Source organism: Ictidomys tridecemlineatus, chromosome 4, assembly GCF_052094955.1.
Source record: "Ictidomys tridecemlineatus isolate mIctTri1 chromosome 4, mIctTri1.hap1, whole genome shotgun sequence".
NCBI lineage: Eukaryota > Metazoa > Chordata > Mammalia > Rodentia > Sciuridae > Ictidomys > Ictidomys tridecemlineatus.
In genome coordinates, this window is record NC_135480.1 from 10077039 (window position 1) to 10091823 (window position 14785).

Sequence of the window (14785 nt, forward strand, 5' to 3'; positions counted from 1 at the left end):
TAAAAGTTTAGCATTTTAATGATGTTTATGTGTACTGTTGTTACCACAGTGCTGGACAGCCATCACCACTACTTCCTGAACATTCATGACCTCAAACAAATTCTATATCCACTAGTCAATAACTTCTCCCCAGCTCCAACCCAAGCCTGTGACAACCTTCATTCTAACTTCCGAGTATTTGAATTTTCCTTTTCTAGGTACCTCCTTTAAATAAAATTATACAACATTTGCCTTTGTCTTCAAGGCTCCTCCGTATGGTAGCCTGTGTCAGCAAGGCTGAATAGCATTCCATCTATGTATGTACCATACTGCTGTTCCCATGCATCTGTTGATGGAGGTCCAGGATTTTACCACAAAGTCTGATTCTAACCTTGCCCTGGTTAGGGCTGCTCCAAGACTGCCCGCTGAACCAGCGCAGTGCCTCCTGCGGCCACCAGAGGGCGAAGAGGAACCGCCAGGGGGCGCGCTGCAAGCAAGGGCGGTTTGAGGGAGGACGCGCTACCCTGAGCCCAGCCATTTGCACACTTCATCCGACGCAGAAAATGAGAGGGAAGCTGACCCAGGGAAAGGCCCTGGATTATAGGATCGGCCGCACGTGGAGGAAAGCGGGGAGGTCAGCGAGAGGGAAGGCCACCCTGAAATTCCAGTGCAACCCCCAAAACTGAAACAGACGCCAGCGGCCACCCCCAGCTTTCCTGCCAGCTGTGCTCCAGCGCGAACCGCTCGCCTACGGGGAGCTCAGTGAGAAGGGTGAGGGACTGAGTCCAGTGAGGCTCGGCCTCGGGGTCCAGCAGCTGGGTGACCTCCAGTGGTGGCTTGCACATTTTACAGATGAGAAAACCGAGGCTTGGAGTTGTTCATTGATTCTACAGACCAAGTGGAAGGGGCAAAATCTGATTGTCACCTGGGCGGCTGTTGTGAATTCTTCTTCTCTAGCCCCCGATTTCTTGCACCGCATCTCATGATATGCGGTCCTCACCCCGCAGCTTTGTCTTGTTTGGCCTCCCCACAGGGGAAATACAGAATGAAATGTGGTTTTTGAGGCTGATCTAACCACGGAGGCCTCCCTTTTTCTGAGCACAGGGCCTCTAAGAATACCACCCAAGCTTGCCCTGGCTGCTTTTGGCAGCCACCCTGTGTTGCCCAGAATTTCCACCAGTGTAAGTTCCTCAGCTTTTCTCACATGAGCTGGTGCTAAGCAAGCTCTCCCCCACTGCAGCCTTGTGCAGCTGGGTCTTTGGATCCCCGTCCAGGAACTGACATTTATCCCTGTCAAATTCATCTTGTTCATTCATCTGACAAACATTTGTTCAGTGCCCACGCAGTACCAGGCACTGGGGATACCGAAATGAAAGACAAGTCCCCTGTCCTTAAGAAGCGAACACTGGCACTAATCACAGCAGTAGCCACCAGTTAGTAAAGGCTGACCAGGTGTCAGGTGCCATCTGGGTGTTGCGCCATATGTTGTATCATTAGCCCTCACAACAGTTTTGCAGCTGGGGAAACTAAGATTCAAAAAGTTGATGTGACTGAGACTGGGGTGCAGCTCAGTGGCAGAACAATGGCTTTGCATGACTGAGGCCAGGTTCCATTTCCAACAACCCCCCAAGTGGTGAGGGGGGGGGCTAGTTTATGTGACTTAAGGGAAGTGGCATTGCTACAAAGTAGCAGGCCCGACATGAAAAGCTCCAACTGCTGTGGATCCTGATTCTGTCCTCCTACTTAGATGCCTCTATCCCAGCTTTGGGTTCTCTGCAAACATGATAAATTTTACTTCTCTAAATTTCATCAACAGAGATGATGAAACTAAGATGAGGCCAGAACCCTGAGGTGGGCAGCATCCACCCCCACCTCATCTATAATTCTGCATCCTGTCAGTTGGAAGGCACCTGGGCACAAACCAACTGACTCTTCTCCCACTATCAGCCCCAGACCAGGCTCCTCCCCTAACTAGAGCAGCCATTTATCTAGTTGTTGGCATCTTTAGCATCAAACTGGTTCCCACTGCCAAGTCCTCCACAGCAGGAGCCCTACTGTGCCTGTACCACCAAGGTAAAGCTGCTTCTGCCAGTCCCGCTCTCCAGGAGGGGAACTTAAAGCCCAAGGAAGGACAAGGACAGGGCAGTTGAGCTGGGCTCCCACAGGCTCCGAGCATCTTCCCCTGCACCTGTGGCCTCTTCTCCTCCATACTGCTTTTGCTGGCAGCTCAGCCCATCTTCATCCCTTGGCTCTTCTATGCTGAGGGGGCCAACCACAGAGCAGGTCTGTGCAATGGCCCTGGACAGAAAACAAAGAAGGCAGAAAAACTGCACCAGTCTGTGGGGGAGGAGAGTGTCAAATGGGCTCTGAGCTCCCAGCCAGGAGCCAGAGATGCAGGGACGCCATGTCCCATGACAGGCTTTGAGTTTACCACCTCCCAACACAACAGGCACCCACCCCCACCACAGCCTTATACGATTAGAACTATTATCATTGTTCTCATTTCGTAACTGAGAACACCAAGCTCCAGAAAGTAGGGTCAAGGACTGAACACCACCTCTGCTAAGACTGCTTCCTGAAAGTGGATCGGGGCGTTCAGGGCCCCAGAAGGATGGCAGAAAGGAGGGTTCTGCCACAGATACGCCCAGCAGAGGTAAAAGGATTGTACCTGAGGGAGATGATTCCAGAGTCTTAAGACCTCGAGACATTGTTTGAAACCTCCAGTTTACCCAGGCATGGTGGCATCACCTGTAATCCCAGTGACTCAGGAGGCTGAGACAGGAGGATCACAAGTTCAAGGTCAGCCTCAGCAAATTTACAGAGGCCCTAAGCAACTTAGTGAGTCCCTGTCTTAAAAAATAAAAAGGGCTGGGAATGTAGCTCGGTGGTAAAGCACCCCTGGGTTCTATCTCCAGTACCAAAAACAAAAAAGAAAACCTCCACATCTGCTAAACGTGAAACCAAGCTCCGACCATGAGCCCTAATAGCAGTCAATATGTGAGAACCAGGTTCTCCCTTCACAACCTTTCAGTCAGCAGCAATGGGACAGGTGATAAAAGGGAACATAACTTCAGGCAGTGGTAACCGCTGTGAAGAGGAGAAAGCATTCCTGGAGTTGGGGTGCTGCTGGAGCTCATGGGGTCTCGGAAGGCCTCTCTGAGGAGGGGACATTCGAGGGGACGAGTATAGAGATGCTGAGGGGGAATAAGCACAGGGAGGTACTAATCCATTCAGCCCCGCTGTGGGTGGCATCACAGGGAGGAAACCACACAGCTCTAAAGTGTGTCCTCATAGAGGGAGGAAAGAGGTATGTGGGAAGGTGTCCCCAGGTGCCTGACACGTGGCATGGGTTCCCTGGGTTCCTATCAGCTCTGGGCTCCCTCCCTGGGTCTGTGAAGCCCCAGAGCAAGGCTGTCTTGTCCATTTCCTTCCGGCTTCACCAGCTCCCTTGGCCCTTTCTGTGCAAGGCCCAGCCCAGGGCAGGTATGGGATAAATGTCTGCAGAATCAATACATTCCTGAAGGCCAGCGAGAAGGAGGTGTGAGGAGAAATCCAAGGCAATCCTACCTTCCTCCACAAGGAACCCCTTGATGGAGCCTGTGTCCCCTATGGGTGGAAGAAGAGAGAAGACAAAGGGATTCCAGAAGGTGGGAGGAGGGGTCGCCTACACAATTGGAAAATTTTCACACAAAAGTCCAGATTTCAAGCTATTTTTAAAATATCTGAAGATCTGGCAACCCGGAGCCTGCATATCCCCATGGCAACACCAGCTGGCGCTGAGCGGCCCCTGCCCCCTTCAGACTGGACCTGCGCTCTGCGGTTCTCTGCAGACCCGCCACCTGCTGTTGCGACATCTGGCCCACCCTACTCATCACATCACCTGGTTCCCTGGGCTTTGAGGTCTACCCCCTGGGCTTAAGAGAGTTGATGAGCAGAAAACCGTGCTGAGGACAGAGGGACTGTGGCATCTGTCCCATCAGCCTGCAGCTAAGGAGCGGCAGCCCGGGTTCCCCCCCACTTCGAGTTCTTAGGGCAGTTTTCCAGTGTGCGGGGGCTTCCAGATCCACAAAAATCTGTTCCCTGTGCTGGGCTCCGGAGCGTGGTGAGGGGGCTCCAAAGCAGCCACGCCATGTTGAGGAAAGACGTGCAATTCGCGATACAAACCAGAAGGGGGCGACTCTCCCTGCCATTCCTTCAGAGAGCCATTTCTAGCCTTGCCCAGCTGCAAGGTCCCAGTACCACAGCCCCTCTGTCCTTCTGGGTCGAGGAAGTGTCCTGTGTCCCTGCCCTTTGCCACCTGCCATGACAGCTGAGGCACAGCCTGCCTGGAAAGTGATGGGCTCCTGCAGGTTCGGCTGGACCACAGCATATTCCAGGTACCCAGAGAGGTACCAAGAGGTCCAGCCTCCTCAAAGTCCATCCAGCCAGTACCCTAGGGACCAAAGGGTACCCTCCTGCCTTCTTCCAGCAGCCTTTTCGTCCTCCTCTTTTTCCAGGAGCGCCCAGCCTTTCTGAGGCCTCTTCCCTCGGAGCAGACCCTCAGGTTAAATACTATGTGCTTGGCTCTCTGCTCAGGCTTTATGTACTTTATATATAAAATCTCCACCATCCTGTATGCCCATTTTTACTGGTAAAATTGAGACTTGAAAGGAAGTTATCCAGCCCAAGGCTAGCTCGTGGAAGGGGAGTCAAGGTTCACATCCAGCTCTGTGGAATCCCCTTCCCTGAATGACCTGGATCCTATGAAGGCAATTTTAGAATCAGCCCATGGAGAGGAGGCAGGGATTTGACTTTGAGGGCAGAGGACTCCTCTTACCCGGATCCAGCCTGAAGCCTCCCCACACAGGCCACCTATACTGTTGGAGCTGCCCAAGGACTGGGGCTGAGTCTGTGGTCTCTAATAAGGCCGTGACTGATTCCAGAGCTGAGAGGCCCCTGCTCGGCTACCAGGGAAGAATCGCTCCTGGCCCTTTGGAACTTACTGAATGCTTCACCATCCCCCGCTGGGGCCATTCTGAACAGCAGGACAGGAGTCACAGGTATACAGCGCCTGCCTTGAACCCTTGAGGAAGTGGAGAGCAGGCAGGCAGCAGCAGGCCACCTGCCAGGTGGAATCGTCCTAAGGAGAGAGAGACCCAGTCTCTGCCCAGTGAACTTGGGCACCACTGAGTGTGACCCAGTCAATTCCTGGTGCCTCATTTGTCTCACACACCTTAAGAGCTTTCCCTCTTCTATTCCCAGGGGTACAGAGAAGTCCAGTAAATCATGACCCCTCAGGCCGTCACAGAGATGCCCAGCCCCTGAGACCAAGGCCACCAAGCTGGGAGAGAGGAGAGATTCTACCGAAACTAATTCATCCATCTTGTCTCTCGTTTCCCCAGCCCATCCTATACTCACATCCTTCTCCAATTCTACCTGTTGACCCCAGTCCACCCACTGTCATCAAAGGCTGGTGTCAAAGACACTTTCTCCAGACTACTCCAATCCAGTTTCTCAAAGCTGGGCGTTCCTGTGGTGTTGAGGTCAGTCTCTGCGTGCTCCTTTGCTTCTGGGTTGCTGTCAGCACTAACAAGCAGACAGGGCCTCATGATCTATATTGGATGGAAAGGAAGAGATGGATGGATAGAAGAATAAGTGGTAGAAGAGTAGATGGCCAGGGCTGGGGCTGGGGCTCAGCGGTAGAGCGCTTGCCTCGCATATGTGAGGCACTAGTTCAATTCTCAGCACCACATACAAATAAATAAGTAAAGTCCCCATCGACAATAAAAAAAAATATTTTTTAAAAAAAGAGAGAGAAGATGGCCCACAGAAAGTTCAGTGAGGCTTCCTGCTCCCCCACTGCTCCTGGGGAACAAGATTCCTCTGCCTCCAAGATTTTAAGACTTAGAAAGGCTGTCTACTGTGGAGGTGCCAAGGCCACTGGGAATCAGACCTGTGCCCCTTCTCAATGGACCTCAATCTCCCATGGGGAAGATGAGGACATTGGCCTTGATGATTTCTTGGACCCATCCAGCTCAAAGCACACATCCCTCTTGGGATCTGGCAGAAACCAGGGGAAACTGCCTGGACCTAGCTCAGCTTAAAGGAGATCCTGGAAGAGTTTAGATAAAGATGAAAAGAAAAAGAAAGAAAGGTAGAGGGAGAGAAGAAAAAGAGAAAAAAAATCTATTTCCATATCTCTAATTAAAATGCATTTAGCATGTAAGATTTCCCAAATACATAAATTCTTTTTAAAACAAAAGTCAATTTGAACATATTCAATTTAGGATCACAGCATGGAAGAAGTGATGTGTCCCCTAATATAGTGGAGATGCATCTGGCAGGGGCAGCCTAGGGCAGAGGATTTAAGAGTATGCGGGGAGTGAGGTGATGAAGGGTTACCCTTCTGGCCACCTTCTCCCCCACCTCATCCAGAGCACCTCCCCTATTGTCTGCTTTATATATTGATTTTATGAACCCAATATATTGTTTGAATAAAAGGTTTCTGATGCTTTTTTGAAAAAGCCATTTAACTAATGATGAGAAGCAAGAGGCCAAGGGAGAGGTGATTTTTTTCCCCAAGGTCACACAAGTGCATCACACAATTCCCAGTAGCCTTGATCCAGGTACCAGGAACCAAATCATATCCGTTGGGGCCTGGGGGCGCTGCCCGGATGGGGCCACCCCTGACTGGGCAGTTGGGATATGTATACTCTGGCTCAACCCCAGCAGCCTCAGGGAAGTCTCCAGGCGCCTTTAAACAACATTCCACTAGGTCAGGAACAGACGGATAACCCAGGCCAATTAAGAACCAGAAAATCTCTAAGAGGGCCAATACCCAGAACAGGGGGGGCTGGGAGCTGCAGCCCAACTCCCTGCAAGCCTCACAGTCGAAAACCTTCCTAAAACAACCCCTTGGCTGCCTTGGAGCATAATTTAATCTTCCTTTGATGACTCCGGATCTTGCCCTGCCTCAGGCCACTGGGAGAACATCAATAACTGCTGCGCCCAGGTGGTAAGTGGAGAGGAGGGGCAGGACGGCTTAGCCGCTGAGCCTGCCCTGCAGTAGGGGGCAAGAGCTGCGGGCACTTCAGCAGGAGGAACCCAGGCTGAGCGCTGGGGCCGGATGCCTCCTTGGTGGACAAGGGGGCCAGGAAGAGGAGAAGGAGAGCCAAGAAGGTGAGCCCTAAGTGTGCCCCTTCCTAGCCCCAGAGCCAGCAGGATGGGCAGCACCCAGGAGTCCCTGGACATAGGAAAAGACAAGTCAGGCAGGGGTGATGATGGAGACCAGGCGAGGTGACTTTGCTAAGGGAGAAGCAACATAGCACAGTGCCCCATAGACACAGAAAACATTGGCCCTGAGGACCAGAAATGGGCTTTGAGCCATGCTGCCCCCGCCCGGCCACTTTTCCTGACTGGGGGACCCTGGGCAAGTTACTTAACCTCTCCGTTTCCTAATTGATTATGCCAAAGAGTAACATGGCTATTGTGAGGGTTCGTTGACCCTACAATTGGCTTCTTGTCTTAAATTAAAATATTTGCAGAAGAAAGGGCTAGAAGAACATACCTAAACTCTTCCTGGTTGACTCTCCAGTAAACCGTGTATATTTAGTTTGGTTTGATTTGGCTTGTCTGTATACCCTACATTTTGTGCAAGAAACATGTTATTATATAATTAAAATTATATTCAGAGAAACAAAAAGTATAGAGACTATAGTTGGTCCTCAGAAGGAAGCATCCACTTGTGTCCATTGAGAGTAGGATGCAAGGGGTGGCCTGTGGCAGAGTCTCAAGCAGGGGAGACCCTAGTTGTTCCAGGGGGCCAATGTACGGCAGCCCTGGGCCTAAGGACAGATGTCGGGGACATTTTCTACCTGGATATGTCCTGATACTTCCTGGGAGGCAACCCCCATGCACCTACCTGGGAGGCAGAAATAGGTGATCTGGTAGAGAATGCTGTCTGCCCACTGGCAATAGCTGCTCTCCCATTGGTCTTTCTCAGAACATCAGAGTCAAGGAACCCTGGACCCTGGACTATCAGGGCTCAGGCCAGACCCCTTCCCAGACACTCTATTAGGTGAGTCTGCCTGGGTTGCCCAGCCCTCTTCCAGCCGGCACCCCTGCTACGCTCAGCCACACAGTCCCCCTCCACCACCCCTACCCCCCACTCCCATCAGCCTTTGCTGAGGCAGCCCTTTCTGGAGAGCTGGGCTTGGTGGGTCCATAGCACTCTCCCTGCCAGTGATGTTAATCCTCCCAAGAAAGTCAAACATTAGCCCAGAAACAGCTTATGCCTTATATAAGGCCCCCCTGAGGGAGGCACAAACACCGCTTGTTAGAGCTGAGCTGTCCAACCTCAGCAGCTGCCGGACCCTAGGACAGAGCAGGGACCTCGTCTCCATCTACCTCCAGCTCCTCCAAAGCCAGACCCAGCCACCAGGTGAGAAGGGATGGAGGGCCCTCAAGCCCAACACCCAGGACCCCTCCCTACCCCGCAAGGCCAGACCCTACTTTTCCACCATTTCTGGTAGAGTCTCTAGTGCCCTCTGGGACCTACTTGGGTTCTTTCTGATATTCTAACATGGAAGGTCCTAGCCCCAGGGAACAACAAAAAGTCAGGAGGCTTAGAGCTTAGGCTTGGGGAGGCCCTTCTTAACAGGCAGCCTGGGTCCTCTAGCCTTGTGTGTCTGCCTGAAACAATCAGGACGTCCCCACCCAACCCCACTATCCATCCTGCATAGCCAACATCCAACGCCGGTCCTCTTGGTCCTTTCTGTGTGGCCTGCACTGTCCCATACATGCAGCCTGTGTGACCAGTCTAGCTGAGCACACACAGTCACTCACAAGTGCACACATACAACACACGCGCACAGAGTCACCCGGCTGAGCGTTTTATGCTCCAGCCTCAATGTACCTGTACCTGTAGACCCCTCTACGCCCACACACCTGGGCACATGCCCACACCTGATATCCCCCAATCTCTCCATGCACCTGGCTCATCCTTGTACATCCATACATGAATCTATGCACACACCTGAGCCCCCACATCTTACACATACAAACAGCACCACACACTCGTGCTCACATACACATCTGGGCATGTCCTCATTCACATGCTTCTGCAGTCTTCCCCGGGCTCACGTGCACACATCCACACACACCTCCCCCCCACCTGTTGCCTTGCCTACAGTTCTGGCTCGTCTTGCCTGGAACCATGACCTTCCCCGAGATTCTGGACCGTGTGGGCAGCATGGGCCCCTTCCAGTACCTGCATGTGACCTTGCTCGCCCTCCCAATCCTCGGCATGGCCAACCACAACCTGCTGCAGATCTTCACAGCCACCACCCCTGCCCACCACTGTCGCCCGCCTCCCAACACCTCTGCAGGGCCCTGGGTACTACCCATGGGCCCGAATGGGGAGCCTGAGAAGTGCCTCCGTTTCGTACATCTGCCCAACACCAGCCTGCCCAATGATACCCAGGGGGCCACCGAGCCGTGCCTGGACGGCTGGGTCTACAACACCACCAGGGACACCATTGTGACAGAGGTATGCCTGGCACCCCCTCTCCCTCCACTTACCTCAGGGACCCCCATGTACCCTTACTGCTCGTGGACAGGAGAGGAAGTGGGGGGCCTAGCTTGCTTAGGGTTCCAGGTCAAGATGCTGGGCTGGCAAAGAGCAAGGAGCTGGTATACATGCCGCCAACCAAGAGGGCTGGTTTCTTCGCTCAGAGGCCAACTTTTCTTCAACAGATGTTGAGAGCCTGTTCTTTGGACGGCACAGTGCTGAGCTCTTGGGATACATAAATGCACTCTCCCTGCTCCCGAGGGGTCTATATCCCAGTGGGGGTAGAAACAATTAGTACTTCTTCAAAGTACTTTGGCTCTGACCTTAGACGGTGACCTGGCTCTGGCTGTGTGTGGGGGCAGGTGGGGATGGGCATTGGAGGAAGTGATCCTGGAGCTGAGACAGGAATGGTTGACCAGACCCTGACGGAAAGGAGGAAGATTCCATCTGTGCAGAGGTCCCAAGGTGGGAGGGGTGTGGAAGAGGATCTCACGGGGCAAAGGGTTGGAATGCTCCTGAGCAGACCCAAGAAACATCCCATCCACCCGCACAGGCACCCATGGGTTTGCCTCCCGGCACTCATTCCTCCATGGGTTTTGCTGACTTTCTCATCTGCCATGTCCAGGAACTACAGAGTTAAATCAGACTCTTCAATGAACTGGCAGGCCAGTCAGGGGACCGTGATAAGATGAAGATGAGGAAAGGGAGTTGCCATTTACTGAACATCTACTAACTCCAGGCGCATTTTAGTGCTTTGCAGACATTGTCTCATTTGATTCCAGCAATGATCCTCTGTTAAGTGTGATTTCTATCTCCCTTAACAGATTTAACACACACACACACACACACACACACACACACACACAGAGATTCAGAGAAGGAAAGTGATTGTTCAATGCCACACAACCAGCTTGTTTCAGAACTGGAATTTAAAGCAAAAGCCCATAAGAGGTCCAGGGATTCATGAGAGTTCAGTGAGGGCAAAACCACAGGATTCAAGGGATGCTTCATGGAGCGAGTGGCATCTGAGTACAAGGCCCTCAAAGGCAGGATCCAGATTTTTGCCTCTATAGAAGAAGTACCTTGCAGAAGCCTGGTTCTACCCTACAGATGTGGACTCTTAGAATCCCAGGAGATGTAGCCTCTTAGAGGGAAATATTATTATCTCCAGTTCACAGATGAGGAAACAGGTTCAGCCTGACTCCCTGACTTGCCTTTGCTGACAGAGGGAAGTACTAGATTTGAATCCAATACTCTTTACATTCAGAGTCTCTGTATTATAATTCCTTTGTTTAATAAAAAAATTTTTGGTACCATGTATTGAAAGCAGGGGTGCTTAAACACTGAGTCATACCCTCAAACCTCTTTTTACTTTGAGAGAGGGTCTGACTAAGTTGCTTAGGGCCTTGCTAAGTTGCTGAGGCTGGTTTTGAACTTGAGATCCTCCTGCCTCAGCCTCCTGAGCCACTGGGATTATAGGCATGCACCACCATGCCCAGCTAAATATTTACTTATTTATAAAGTACTTACTGTGTGCCAGACACTATTCTAAGCACTTTACAAATATTGATACTTTTAATCTTCTTGACAACACTATAGGATAGTTAGTATTCTAACCCATTTTTCAGATGGGGAAACTGAGGCATGGAGAGGTTAAGTAGCTTGCTCAAGGTTGCATTGCCAGTAAGTGGCAGACTGAGGTCCTGCACTCGGGCACCTGGGCCCAGAGCTGTGCTTCTGACCATTGCATTAGCTGCTCTCAGAGCCCCTAGATTACATTTATTTCTGCTATGTTCACTTTTCCTCCCCAGCATCAAGCATAGCTCCTGAAATGCACCAAATATCCAAAAACACTTAGGAACAACACCTAGTGCTGAATACTGAGGAAGCCTCGCCTGCTCTCCAGGAGCCCACCTCCAGTGGGGACAGGTTCTCAGCCCTTATGGGTAGTTTTGTGGGACATGCACACTTCCATGGCAGGGACTTTCAGCTGCTTCGCTCACCGCTGTATCTCTAACACCTGGAATAATGCCTGGCACAGAGGAGGTGCTCTGTGGAATAAATATTTGTGGAATGAATGAAAATGTGCTTTATAAACTCAGAGGGCTCTGGAAGCCCAGAGGAGAGGTTTCTATCCAGCCCAGAAGGGGGATTTCAAAGGGCTTGCTGGTGTCAGCAGTGCCTGCCCTGAGGAGAGGACAGAGTTAGGGGGCAGGCTGAAGTGGGCAAGTACATGCTAAGAACAAGGCACAGTGTCAGGGGTCATATGCAAAGTCACAGATGCATGAAGAATGCAACACAGTCAGGATTGCAAGTACTGGGAGCAAGCGGTGGGAATAGGGAGGCTCCTGGACATAGGACCCGGAAGGGCTGTAGAAAGGACCTCTCTGTATGTAACAAGGCAATATGGGGCCACTGAGAGTGGTGTTGCTAAGTAGGAGAGCGGCATGCCCAAACCTCCTTCTAAGAATTGTCACTTTGACTACACATCACAGAGTGATTTGTAGTCCATTTTAGTCAAGCAGCAGGGTGACACATTAGCAAGTTGCACAGGAATTCAGGAAAGAGGTGACAGAAGGAATGGTTGAGACTGAAGCGAGAGAGGTTGGGAGTTGGAATCAGTGGGACCTGATCACTGAATGGATGTGAGGGTGAGGAGCAGGAAGGAGCTGAAGATATGCCTGTAAGTTTCCTATGTGACTTGCCATAAGTTTCCCTGGATGACTTCTGTGCATCTGGGAAGACAAAGAGAAGGAGTAGTCACCATCCCCGTCCTCACAAAACATGACCTAGCAAAGAAACAAAAAACCTACAGGGAACAGTTAAGTAGCACCATCACTAATATTTTCTGCGTGCTCACCCGGTGCCACACAGGATGCATGGTCCCCAGCCCACAATCTGTGAGGCCAACCACACTCACTGTACCCCCAGAGGGTGCTGGGTGAACAGGTCTACCCAAAGATCAGCTCCCCACCACACTTTGCAGCAGCTCCTCCAGGTCACGGAGTCTTTGCCGCCCATCTCTGTCATCGCAGTTCTGGATGTATTTAAATAGTGCTCAGTCAGTGCTCAATGAAGGACCTGCTCCCTCGCATAGCGGGATGCAGACACTGTTGAGAAGTGGCTTCCTTTCCAGGTCATGCCCCTGGCAGGTTTTTTTGGTGGGGAAGCCTCACGAAGAACAAAGGTTGAAGACCTTGTACTCAGTCAAGTGTCAATTCATTCTGTGCCAGCCAAGTTCCCAGTCACCGTTCCAGTGACTGGACCAGTGTAGATCTACATCCCAAAGAGATGCAGAGGTCCCAGTCCTCAGGGTACTGCATCTTTCTCCAGCTCAGATCTCATTTAGCTCTGTATCAGAATCTAACTCCCTAGGGACTCTCTATGAGATCCCACTGGACAAGTCCAAATGTCCAGACCCAGCCAGCTGCTGGTATCTACACAGCAAGGCCAGAGCCCTTTAATTTTTCTGTTCATTCAGCCACAAACATGAATGGGGCTCCATCTGCTTGGGGTGGGGCAAAATGCAGTTCGGGCCCCCATGTGATAGAGGTAGAGCAGTGGCTGGATCCTAGCTCAGAGGCAGGGGACTGGATGCGGAGGGTAATGAAGAAGGCAGAGTTATTTGATAATGAGAGAGCTTGGTTCAGGTGACCCGATGAGCTTGGGATTGTCGAGTAAAGTCAGGCAATCAGAAATCACCTGACTCTACTGCCTATGAGGAATGTCACAATTCCAAGAAGTCTTGGTTTCCTCATCCATGAAAAGGAACAAGAAAGCAAGTGTGGAGATTAAAGGAAATAACCAAGAACAGCACTCAGCACAGGGCCTGGTTCTGCAAAGCATTCCATCAATGTCAGCGGCTGTTGCTGCTCTGTGGCTGTTGATAGCCAGATGTCTGAAAACGAGAGGATTAATCCCCACAGATGGTAGGGAGATCTTCCGGTAAAAAGGGGAGTCTGCTGTCTCAGCACTTCTTGGCTCACCCAGGTTCCCAGATTTGGCCAATCTTGATGACCCCCCTAGAGCTCCTCAGGTGGACCTGGTAGGTCACCTCCCCTCACTTCAGTCCCCTCATCTGTAGAATGGGGTGAGAGGACTGAGCTGGTGGAGAGGGCGGGCCCAGCACCGGGTCTGGACAGGGGAATGGAGGTGGTCTCCCTCCCCCTTCTGATCCCCTAAGCTTTCCTGGCAGGGGTAACCACGAATTCCTTTCTCTTGGTGCTGCAGAGACCAGAGACGAGGTCAGGATTTTTCAGAAGGAGCTTTACTGGGACATTAAGAGGAAACAAAGCCCTTTCTATTATGTCTGGAAAGCATGGAAGCCTACATGCTGGGCCCTGGGTTCCCTGGAGCAGAGTGTAGCCCACAGCCCCACCCCATGGAACCTCAGCTCCTATGACCCTGTGGGCCTGGGCCTGGATTTGCATGAGTAAGATGCAGTCCTTTAAAGCCCCCAAGATTCCTTTCTGGGCCTTGAGCTTCCCCATCCTACCTCCAGGGCCACAAGAAGCCCATCCCCAGCATCTCAGTGAGTCACTGGAGGCCCGGTCAGCTGCTAGAGAAGGAAGGAGCCTGCTTAAGAGGTCTCTTAGAAGTAGGTCTGTACCCTGGAGGTTCCCTCCCGGAGTCCCCAGTCAGCCACTTCTGACTTCTCTCCATCCCCATCACCAAATCCCCAGGCTGCCCAGCTCCAGGGCACTGATCCATCTCATCTCCAGCCCCATTCCAGCTTCAGTCCCTACTGGTGGCCCTCAGCCCTTTCACCTCTTTCCTAACCTCCCGTCTGAATCCTGGGTGAGGACTGGGAGCCTCACCTTGACCACCTTCCTGGCAGCATGACTCCCTGATCTAGAAAGTCCCTGATCCCATGCACAGGAGTCAGATCTCCAGGGTCAAGAACTCCCTCAAAGCTACTGAGCATTCCTTCTCTCATGACCCTGCAAACCAGGCACCACTGTCCCAACTTTATAGAGTAATACACTGGGCTAGGTCCAGAAGGGAGACTTTTCAGACATGATGGTTCTGGCCCAGAATCCATACCCTACCTCCTGCATCACAGGTGTACAATGACATGAGACAATAATAATAAAAAAGGATATTGTAAAGGCTGGGGCTGGGGCTCAGTGGTAGAGAACTCACCTGACACACCTGAGGCACTGGGTTCGATCCTCAGCACCACACAGAAATAAAATAAAGGTACTGTGTCCACCTACAACTAAAAGAAATACACATTTTTTAAAAAAGGGTTGTGAATGG

General features: G+C 51.7%; 1 protein-coding gene and 1 long non-coding RNA gene across 5 annotated transcripts in view; one reads left to right on the forward strand and one right to left on the reverse strand.

Annotated features, from left to right (window-relative positions):
* Positions 1 to 8636, reverse strand: LOC144376994 (uncharacterized). Its single transcript, XR_013437454.1, has 2 exons — positions 7880 to 8636; positions 1 to 5570 (listed from the first exon to the last, which is right to left on the reverse strand). It is a non-coding gene; the product is annotated as an uncharacterized LOC144376994 (long non-coding RNA).
* Slc22a8 (solute carrier family 22 member 8) overlaps positions 6834 to 14785 on the forward strand; it is a 21494-nt gene continuing 13542 nt past the window's right edge. For 2 of the 4 annotated variants that reach the window (XM_078045825.1, XM_040284202.2), the window contains exons 1-2: positions 8239 to 8398; positions 9149 to 9505. In XM_078045825.1, coding sequence (XP_077901951.1) covers positions 9173 to 9505 — 333 coding nt within the window. In that variant the 5' untranslated portion in view covers positions 8239 to 8398; positions 9149 to 9172. The other 2 variants (XM_021730581.3, XM_021730580.3) reach the window with 2 other exon arrangements.